A 10,978-nucleotide genomic window follows, 5' to 3' on the forward strand; every position below is an offset into this window, starting at 1 on the left:
TGGTGGCACACCACAAGGGTGAGGTGTCACATGCACCACGCAGACTGCTGCCAGTGAAATGAGTTAACAGGGAGGCTTGAGATGATCTCAGGACAGATTAGTGTCTGTGTCTGTTCACTGCTTCAGTGTGGTTTGCTTCCTGCAGCCAGCTGCCATCGCCCCAGACTCCCTGCAGGGTTTGCTCTGTTCTCCACGGGCATTTCCAGGCACTGGCTCCCCTGAAGCATCAGGGAAATGCAGCTTTTGTTGAGAGCAGTTTATGGCCTCGCCATACTAATGGCTGCAATCAAACCAATTAAACAACCAAACAAGCCCCTGGTTAATAGATAACTGAGTGTCCAGGGAAGAGGGCTAGAGGATCAGGAGAGTTCTCAGACATGGAGGGAACTGAGGCTGCATCATGAAGTGCACCCGGTGGCACTGACCTCAGCATTGCAGAGCATTTGAAAGGAGTGGGAAGCAGGATGTAGGGAAATCCAGGCTTACAAAAAGCAATTTTTTTGTTACATAATCTGACTGTTACCCCATATCAGTTGGGAAAATCTGTGATGTTATTACAGAAGTTTAAAGCTCCTTCAAATGCTCCTGCAGCTTATCCCAGCTCCAATCTGAGCATGCTTTTTGCAGATTTCACTCACTGTTTGCTTATTGTCAGATTTTAAGTCTTTTCTCTATATATGGTTTTGCTTCAGTCTGTTTCAACAACAAGGTAGAAAGGATTGCATGTTCTTCTGACTCATTTTCAAAGCATTTCTTTTTGAGTTCATTAGCGTGGCAAGTGACGGGTAACTGAAACAATTTAGCATTTTATTTTAGATTTTTAAACCGCTAAACTGCATGAGCAAGCTGCTGGCAAAATTGCTACAAGAGGATTTCAATTTTGACAGCCCTGGTGTCACAAGTTTCAAGTGTGTGGGAAGCTTGATTTGGGTGTTGCAGCTGAGGCTGAAGGGACCTCTCCAGAGCCCGAGGTCACCCCTGCCCAAGCAGGGTCAGGTACAGCTGGTGACTGTGTGGAATCCAGGTTTGAACAGCTCCCCACCTCCCTGGCCAGCATGTCCTAGCGTTCCCCAGCCACCAGCAGGGAAGTGATGAATGCATTGGAATTTCAGGTGTTTCAGCCTGTGCCTGTTGTTTTCCCCCCGTCACTGGGCACCTCTGGAAGAGCCTGGCTCTGTCCTCTTTGCAACTTCTGCATTTTCAGGTTATTTTCATGTTATCACTTTGCCTGCACTCCATGAAAAGCCACAGCAGTGTTCAGTGTATTGCAAAGAAAAAAGTATAATTGGTATTTTAGGAAGAAGCAGGGCAAGCATGGCATTGTTCAGAGATATAGCTCTCTGAGAACCTTGGACCGTGGGGAGTGCTGGATTTCTAAACAGAACATCTTTTTAAGCACAAACCAGAATAATTAATAATCTGCACACATAGCCAGTGAAATGCAGTAAAAGTGGAAAAATTATAAGCATTTTCATATCTCTGTATTAAAGTGCTGTAGTGTAGAAAACCAGCTGAAAAATGGCTGCAATGCTTGCTCCTTAGAGGAAGGCAGAGTTCTGTTAGTGCTTGACAAATGCATTGGAAAAGGAGCTGGCAAGCCAACACAAAGGAGACATCACTGATCCTGTAGAAAGCAGTGTGAAACAGAGGAGCACACAACTGCTCGTGAGAGCCCCGAGGTGCATGGGGCCACGCTGGCTGGGACACTCAGGTGAGTCCCTGCCATGGCCAGGTATGGGGACAAGCTATCTCCTTTAACCAGCACAGTCAGGACTGTGTCAGGGATGGATTTTTGGCACGCTGGGCAGGGCGGTCCGTGCCACCCCCAGGCAGTTTTGTTCGGAAGTGTGGCAGGCCCTGCAGCAAGGGGTGCAGGGAGCGTGTCCCTGTCCTGCTGTGCCAGGCAGCACTGCCTCTCTTCCCACAGAGGAGGGGGTGTCAGGTGTGCAGGGCTCTGAGCAGGGCTCCCAGACTGGGCTGCACCATCTGTGCTGACAGAGATATGTCCCTGTCCCTGCACTGCGCCCTGGGTGTGAGCAGGGAGCTGCTACAAGAGTGCCTGTGCTAAGGGCTGCAAATGCACTCTGCTCTGTGACTCTTGGTCTCCATCCCTTCACAGGTTCTAAGTGCTGAAGGGAGATGTGAATTACTGAGATGGTTTTAGCAATTTTGCCTAAAACCTTTTCATATGTGATTTCATTGCATATTATGCTGTCAGCTGGGATCTGCACATGAACATGCAGAAAGGTGGTGTTTGCTAAATGGTTGTGTTGTTGATAAGATCATAAAACTTACTTTGTAAGAGGATTACGTGCGTTTCCTTCCCAGTCTCAGCTTGGCAGGATCAGTGTTACACAGTCTGCTGCAGGACTGTCTCTTCAACTGTTTCTTCCAGGTTCTACAGTGGAAAGCACAGCAGGAAGAAGCTGCTAAACTAGAAGCTGCTGTAGCTGCCAGAAGAAAAGAAAAGGAAGATGAGAGAGAAAGGCTACAGAGAGGACAGGAAACCATCCGTAGAGCTCAGGATAAAGAGAAAGTATGAGAAACTTTCGTGCATTCTTGCGTATATTAATGTGTACCATTGCTTCTAAAATCTATAGCTGATCTCATAGCACATGTATTCTTGTAAAGTGTTATGTACTGATGTGGAGATGGGCAAATGACTAGTCAGGTCTTTCTCCTGTCCATTTCAGCTCTAAAGCTGCCTGATCTGACACACCTGTTATGTTACTCTATTGCATTTCTTAGGAAAAAAAGCCTCAGCAAGTCACAGTGTCTGTGTCACGGAAGAAGCCCAGAGGCACAGCAGGGTCTGCCTGCACAGGTGTGTGCTCTGAGCAGCCCGGGGAAGCTGCCAGGGCTGCAGCTGTGTGCTGCAATGCAGCAGGGGAGCCCGGCAGCACGGTGCCTGCAGCGCAGCACGGCTGCAGGGGCAGCCCTGGGGGACAGTGCTCCCAGGGCTTGTGTGCTGACTCCTTGGGAAATGGCTTGGATGCAGCTTAATAGAAGCTCAGAAATGCACTGTAGTGAATGCACCTCTTTAGAAAATCAAGCTGTGCCACAAGTATCTGTGTCGGCCTTTTAACCTGAGTGGTATGGCAGAAATCCGTGGGGTTGTTTCACTGAGCTGTTACCTCTGAGTCCAGTGGCACAGAGAGGGACATTTAGTGAGGGCTGCTGCTTCTCTTTTTGTTCTAGCTCGTTCTGTGTATTTGCCTTTGTACACATGGTGTTTGTAGTGGCAGGTGGCTCTGAAACCACAGGGAAGGAAGAGGTTTAGGGAGCCAGTGCTGACCCAACCACCACCAATATTCATTTTATCTGTAAATATTCCTGTGTGCAAACTTTTCTCTTGCTGTGTGCAATGTCTAGATAGAGCAGCCCTCTGCCTATGCACAGATGGAACTGCAGCTGTTTGGGGTCAGCAGTCATATGTTTCATTGGAGTATTTTACATCCTAGATCCTTAAGAGGGCTGATAACCTCATACTGCAGTTGCTTTTCTGGGGAATGCAAGCAGAATGGAAGTGGTGGTCTTCAAATTGTGGTGGAAAAATATATTCAAATTAGTGTTCACAGTCTGATTTCACTACTTTTGTTGTGGGAGCTCCACACCCTCTTGCTCTCCTAGTAAATATTCTGTTAGCTTGTAGTGCTCTAAAACAGAAATTTTATTCTAAAAGGATCAAAATTGGAATCTCTAACCTAATACTTTTCTTACTTGCTTTGTTCTCACTGTCTGGGCTTTGGAATTAATGTTATTTGGTTTGCTGTATTTTGTCAAACTCTAGCTGAAAAAATACTGGGCTGAGAAAGAGCTCAAGTGGCAAGAACAAGAGGAGAGAGATCTACAACAACTGGAGGAATTGAGAAAATTAATGGCTGAACAAGCAGCCAAAGACAGAGAAAGGTAAAAGAAATTAAATGTGAATACCTTTAGTATCAATAGGATCTTCTCATAATCTAATTTGCTTTGATCTCCTGACTTTCTTTTTTAGAATAAATTGAGGATAATGTATTTTTTTCCTTCATGTTTGGCAAACGCTTCAAACCATCTAGTAAGGTTGCATCCTAGGTGATTGTATCCTAGATGCAATTTGTTTCAGTTTGAATGAATTAATTAACATCCATCAAAATTTCAGACCATTGTAAGCACTAAACTGTCATAAAATGTAGCTGAGTAATAAGACCTTCTATACCTCACTTTGCACAATGATTTATAATCAGGTTTGGTTTCTTTGAGGGGCAAGTGCAAGGAACACATTACCAAACTCAAAGTTATTTATTGTTATCTTAGGGAGTCCTAAATTGCTCATCTAGTTGTAGATGCTCTTCACCTGTTTGATGGGATTTAGGACTTGAGCCTGCTCAGGCTTGAATTGCCAAGTCTTTGTTGCACAATATGACCTTCCACAGCCTGTTGAAGAAATACTGGATTTCATAGAGGAATCCCTCTGTCAGAGGAACATAAAACCGCTGCATGTAGTCTGGTTATAACTGCTCTCAAAGCACAGGCTGACTCTTTTTACATAGAGGAAGCCACCAAGTTGTGTGGATCAAAAGTGCAATTAAAAAAGGATTAAAGTGCCATTGGCATTAGAATATTAAAGTTGGTCTAAGGATTCTGTGGGAAACACTACTTGAGTATTACTTTGTTAGGACACATTTCTGACAACTCAATTTATATGTCTGTGTCCTTATGCTACAAATATATCTCCACCTTTCCTTAAACATGCCTGCAGTGGTTTTAGCTCATAGGAGAAGGAACACATGTGTTTGAATTACTAGGAGGAAATAATCACCCCTTCAGGCTATTGTGGATCAGAAGTCAGTAAATGCTGTGCATTCTGTCACTCAGAACTGACCTATTGTACAAAATGAAACATTTCTGTCCAGGCTCAGGTGCTGCAAAACTGACAGTGTCCTGGTATGTGCCACCTGCCAGAGCACAGAAACTGGGTTTGAGTCTTTGCAGAACACTCATGAAACATGGCACAGGCTGGTACCACAGTTCTCATCCAACACATTTTCAGGGTCTTTTGGAAAAGGAAAAAATGGGCTGACTGACTATTACAAGTACAGGAGATGGCCTGGATAGTGCACAGAGTTTCTAATAGGTACAATAAAATATTTTTTAAAAACTCTGCTATTATCCTGAATCGCTTTTAATCAAATTTAATTAATTAATTAATTAATTAATTTAAAATTAACTGATTTGGTTTGTTTATGAAAAACAAAACCTATTATCACAGAGTCTAAGGTGTTCTGTTTATTCAGGTCTTAGTTTGTAATTGCAATAGCCAGGGCTCTGACCAGGTCAAAGTAAGGGATTAAAGGCACCTAAAGCCAAGTATAGAAAAGTATTGGGAGGGCATTCCAACTTAGGAACGTGATGTGCAGTAGAGGATGCATTTCCAAGGTGTCTGCCTTCCCTGGGTGTGGCTTTCATCACTGTGCCATTGCCTGCTGACAGTGAACTCCATCTGTGATAATGCTGGCTGTGCTCTCTGCAGCCTGTGGAGGATGACAGCACAGGCACAGAGCAGGACCCTTGTGGTGCCTGGCTCTGCCCCTGCTCCCTGGCTGCTCCCTGGCTGCAGTCAGTCAGCATCGCCTGCACTGGTTCAAACTGGGCACACAAAGGCCGCAGAGTGCCTCAGTTTAGCACTGCTCTGTATTCCCCTGGGCAGGAAAACTGCCAGGGGCACACAAAGTGTTGGGACCTTAGGCCTGGCCAAGTGCCCCCCAGTCTTCCTTCTTGGCTTGGCACAGAAGCTTCCAGAGTACTTAATTTCATGTTTGATAACTCTGGAGTATTTTAAAACATGTATCACAATAGTTAGCTCAAGCAGAGTGAAAGGATTTCAGTATAATTTTTGACATTTTTCAAAAAAAAAAAAAAAAAGTCTACTTTTTTTAAATGTTCTCCATATAAAAAGCAGATAAGGCTTTTTCCCTGGCACAGAATGACCCCTGAGCACTGCTGCTGTAGCATTTCTCTGCCTAAACTACACTGGACACTGTGAGAAACGGGAAGCCTTTCTGGGGTACTCTCAGGCAGCCTTGTACCACACTTGTGGGATAAATCTGTTTGTCCTGCTAATTGTGATGGGGTTATTGACACAGAGGTCTTCACTAGCCACCAGCAGAACTGTAGGTTTAGTTCTGATTGTTGCAGTTTATTGCCCAAGTTTTATGCTCCTTTGAAATTACTTTTCTTACTCTCCAAATTGCTAAAATTTGCTGAGTAAGAAAATAACCATACATGTTTTATTGTAGTTGAAGCAGCTGTCTTGTCTCAATTTCTCTAAAGGCAAGTTCAAATTTGAAGGGCAAAAGGAGAGTAATTCTCCAAATTCAAAACATGGCATTGGCAACTCCTGTAGAAGGACTAAAAGTGACATCCCAACAAATATCTATAGCTCCATAAGGAACAGACTCTGCACAATAGTCTAAAAATCCCTGCAGTGAAAGATGGAGCAGCACAGTAGTGCTGCAGGTAAAGTTCTGGAGTTAGTGGTGTGAACCTCCAGCTTTTTCCTTTGAAAGAAGGGTGCAAGTCTCAAGGTCTTTTTCCTTTTTCCAGTGACAAGACTGGGAGTGAGGTGTTTCTTTTAATGGAAAGGGTTATAGGAAAGATTTCTTCTGCCATACACAGATGTGAGAGAACATTTCTTCTTGGCAAAGAAAATGGGGGAGAAAAAAAGAATACCAGGGCTATATAAAGCATGCTAGAGAAAATCTGTGGTCTAGACATGGAATCTGAAAGGTTAGCCAAGTCGTTTAAGAGAACAACTGACCAGCCAAAACCCCCCGAGAAACAAATCAAAAAGCACAACTCCCGAAACTCCCCTTGCCCAAAGAACCCAAACCGAGGAACTCCAACAAAAAGAACACATTGGAATGAGAAAGCACCCTTGTGTTTCTGAGGCATTCTGATGAAGCACCAGGGCCTCACAAGGTGTGTCTAGAGAACCGGAGGCAGTTTTTGAACGGGAGGGCAGCACAGGAAGCGGCGCAGTCGCTGCCCAGCGTTTCCCTGTGCCCGGCAGGGTGCAGTTCCGACGAGCCTTGCTGGAGAAGCGGCTGCTGCAGAAGAAGGAGCTGGCCCTGCTCCAGGCCCGGCAGCAGGAGGAGAAGGAGAAGCGCCTGGAAGCGCTCCGGCAGCAGGTGGGCTGGCCTGGCTGCACTGACTGCCAGGGCAGGCAAAGATAAAAGAACAGTCTCTCAAAAGCAGATAGGGGAATAAGGTAAAAGGCACGTTAGGGCTGACCAGCAGTAATTCTCTCCTGTTATAAATCCTGTGTCCTTTCTAGCTCTGACAATAGGAACATTATGACATTAAATTGTACTGTAGGAGCTGCTGATATCTGAGAGGAGATAGAGACGGGTTTTTTCCAGGTTGGATGTGATTTTTCTTCTGTGATTTTTTCTGTGTTTTGTTTGTTTTATTAACCTTAAGTCTGCCTTGAGTCTAAGGCAAGATTTATGAGTAATTTGTATTCTTTTTAAATTCTGGAAACTTGCACACCTTGGATGACTTTTCTTCAGAGATATTTGAGTCTGAAACTTTTGCACATTACTTTTAAAAAACACACTTATTTTAGTCATTAAAATGCTTACTAATGCTTCTAATGTCATAGTAAAAGTAGTGCTAGGGTAATTTTTTTATACTGCTGACTTTTGAATGAGTAATTTTGTCTTAATTTACATTTTTGTATGTAATCTCCTTGTTTTTTCCTCCAAAGAGGCTGGTTGGTAGTCGTGATCTGTTGAGCTCTTCCCACTGAGTCAATTCTCTTGCCAGAGTAGAAAATGCTTCTAGAGGGGCCTTTGCCTGGATGTTGATGTTCCCACTTCATTATACTTCTCTTATTCACATATATTCTTTGTTTCACACTAATGAAATGCTGCTTCATAAAGTATGTACAATGTTTGGCGGGGGGTGGGGGAGGGTGGAAGATCTTTACTAAAGCCATTTCTGTCTGGATTTGGGCAGCCTGTAAATACAAAGGTGATATTTTATTAAAGAGATGGATGAAAAAACTATCGTATGCAATTTAAAGTACTTTTTTAGCCATTCTTCGTATGGGCTTCTGACTTTAGCTATTTTGCTCATGCATCTTTCTGTATTTTTCCCAAGTAGGATTAGCCTGTATCTGGATATTTTAACACAAAGAAAGTAAGCAATGAAAAATTGCTCTGGCACAATAGTGTCTGGGAGTCTTTCATATTGATCTAGCCACAGGAAATTACACAGTTAAAGCAGATGCACTTCAGAAAGAAACAGAGTTGTATTATTTGGGGCATATAACTCAATGCTGTTGCCCATGACTCTGTGAAATTCTGAATTATCACCCTGAACACCTTTGTTTCCATTGAAAGAAAAAGAAGAAAGTCGGGACTTCCAGGAATTGTGGGTAGTGCAGGATTTTGAGGCTGCTGGGTCCTTGTAGAGGCCGGGTTGGACACGAGCTCAGGCCAGTGTCTGTTGGAGAGCTCAGGGTGCTGTTGCTTCTCCCTCACACACCCTGGCTGTGCCCAGGCTGCCTCTGCGCCGCTGTTACAGGGTCACTGCAGAGACAGTGAATAATGGTGTTCTCAAAGGGTGTGCTCCTGACAGTGACCTGCTCTCACCTTAGCTCTACACAGACAGAGTAATTGTGACTTTCATACTGTGTCTTCAGGTTACCATTGTTGCAAAATTAGATCCAGCCAGAGCAGTGGCTGACACGGTGGCGTCAAAAGCTCGGATGGGCATTGGAGCCAAGGACGAGGTTGAGCTGCAGCAGCCCCTGTTCAGGTTGCACACCTACAGTGAAGAGCAGGTAAGGGGCTGTAATCATGCTGTGTAAATGAATCAGGAACTGAACTGGCTGTACTCTTGTTCCAGGCACTCAGGTTGCTGAGAAGGCTGCTCCCACAATTTCAAATGCATTCAAGGAACATCTTGATATCTTTAAATTCCCTCACTGTTCCCTATCTGCTCAGTCAATATATTTGTAATTATTCTCACTGTGGAATTTGAAAATAATTATGAAAAAAGAAGAGCTACGGTACAATTCTGCAGTGTAAAAGCTTTTGACACTGAATAAGATGAAATTCTACATTGTGTATAGCCAAAGTTGTCTAGCACTGCCCATTCAAAGATATTTTAAAGCTTCTCAGTTTGGTAATGAAAAGGTGTGTGTTTTGCTTGGTTATTAAAATTCCCCAAATCTGACCAATGTATGAGGTTCTGACAAATCTTAACTTAAAGATGCTTTGAACATGTATATTTGGGTCCTATGTCTTAATTCTCAGCATGCTGTCTCTGTTTCAGCTCCAGACAGGTTTGGTGCTGCTTGGGCTGCAGTATGATTCCCACCCAGCACACCCTTGTGCTCCTTCCCAGTGCTGCAGGGGCTGTGGATCATGTTCCCAGTGCTGGTGTCCAGCAGCTCTGGGCACTGGGGAGGTGATGCTGGAACTGGAACCAACGTGTCGCCCTTCCTTGTACTTCCAGTGCAGTCCCACTGCACACCACGGAACAGCGATTGGAAAGGGGCTTACAAATTTTGTCAGACAAACTTCTGACAAATTCCAGAAGTAATTTCCCCTCAGATTAATTGTCATTCTGACAAAAGGAAGTGGCACTGCCATGTAAGCACAAGGCAACACTGTGAGAAAAATCTTAAAGACATTTGAAGGACTTGGATTTTGTAGGAACAGCCAGGGGGAGATTGGAGTCCGTGCTGCACTTGGGGCTGTGTGCATGGAGAACATGGGGAAAGGCAGCAGCTCCTCAGGGAGCTTTTTGGCTTCTACTGATCATTGCTGTGGTTTTTTTAACAGGTCATTTCTGACCCCAGGCTTCGTGTTGAGCTCGCTCTCCGAGAAGCTGGACTGCATAAAACACTTTATGCAAGAGAGGTTTTGTCAAAACTTCCACCACCGAAGCTTCCAAGAAGAGACATGGAGTCTACAGCTTTCAAAATGTAGAGCACGTCTTGTCTGAGGGGCAGAGCAGCACCAGGGCTCTGGTCTGGCCCACGATATGCAAACCCTAAATTCCCTTTGGCTGTCCTGGGACTGCTCAGTTCCCTGTGTGTGCAGCCATTCTAAAGCACTCCAAGCCCTTCTGAGCTGGGCTGCTCCACGTCACACCTGCCTGGCGTGGGTCTGGAGAGGCTGGGCTGTGTGCTCCTGGAGTGGGATTGCCCATGTCCCTTTGACTGTGAGACACCTTGCTCAAGGACTCCTGCACACAGCCCAGGCCAATCTGATGTGCAGCACCTCGAGTAGGAATTAGTGGGATTTAACTGGCAGCAGAAGTCTAAAATAGTTTTGCACAGCAGTTACTTTAGGTTTTATTATGTTACATGAATAAATCCCACAATTTTCTTTCCAAGTTTCTTGAGAATTTGGTTTTTTTAGTTATAGAATCTTCATTGCCATGAATGTTTTTAATATTCCTTGATTATGGTAAGATGAAACTTAAATATTTGTCTGTATTTTGAAGGCAACTTGCTGCATAATATTTACTGCAAACCATTCATTTAATTTCATATTGCAGATTAGTTTTTCAGTATAAAATATAAATAGAGCTGGGATCTTTATTTCTTTATTTTCTGGTGTGACATACTCCTGAGAGTGAGCACAGGGTCAGCCCAGGAGCAGTATAATCCCAGTGTTGCAGCTGAGTTTAGTGGGGAAATGCTGCAGAGCCTGCCCTCAGCTGGGGCAGTGATGTCTTCTGGACTCAGCCTTGGTGTGCTTGTGCTAAAATTACAATTCTGTGTGTACTTGTGCTTTTTATTTTGGTATCTCCTTTGGGGTAACTCGTTATTTTTAAAATACACTTGGTCACCTCACAGCTGGCCTTTCCTGTGGGGATATTCCTGTGGAGACCAGCAGTGCTCTGCTGTGGAGAACAGACTGGCTGCGAGACAATTCCCAGAAAGGCCTCATCCCAAACCTAGGCAATTGATTTTTTTTTT

The 10,978-nt window shown here is 44.3% G+C and overlaps 1 protein-coding gene across 1 annotated transcript in view; it reads left to right on the forward strand.

Moving 5' to 3' along the window:
* CCDC148 (coiled-coil domain containing 148) overlaps nucleotides 1-10,697 on the forward strand; it is a 47,004-nt gene extending 36,307 nt beyond the window's left edge. Inside the window, exons 11-15 of the mRNA XM_059852425.1 lie at nucleotides 2,396-2,536; nucleotides 3,791-3,909; nucleotides 7,052-7,169; nucleotides 8,687-8,827; nucleotides 9,834-10,697. Of these exons, the coding sequence (XP_059708408.1) occupies nucleotides 2,396-2,536; nucleotides 3,791-3,909; nucleotides 7,052-7,169; nucleotides 8,687-8,827; nucleotides 9,834-9,980 (666 nt within the window). The 3' untranslated portion in view covers nucleotides 9,981-10,697. The remainder of the gene's footprint in view (nucleotides 1-2,395; nucleotides 2,537-3,790; nucleotides 3,910-7,051; nucleotides 7,170-8,686; nucleotides 8,828-9,833) is intronic.
* The last annotated feature ends 281 nt before the right edge of the window (nucleotides 10,698-10,978 follow it).

This window comes from Haemorhous mexicanus, chromosome 8 (genome assembly GCF_027477595.1).
Source record: "Haemorhous mexicanus isolate bHaeMex1 chromosome 8, bHaeMex1.pri, whole genome shotgun sequence".
In the NCBI taxonomy this organism is placed as follows: Eukaryota; Metazoa; Chordata; class Aves; order Passeriformes; family Fringillidae; genus Haemorhous; species Haemorhous mexicanus.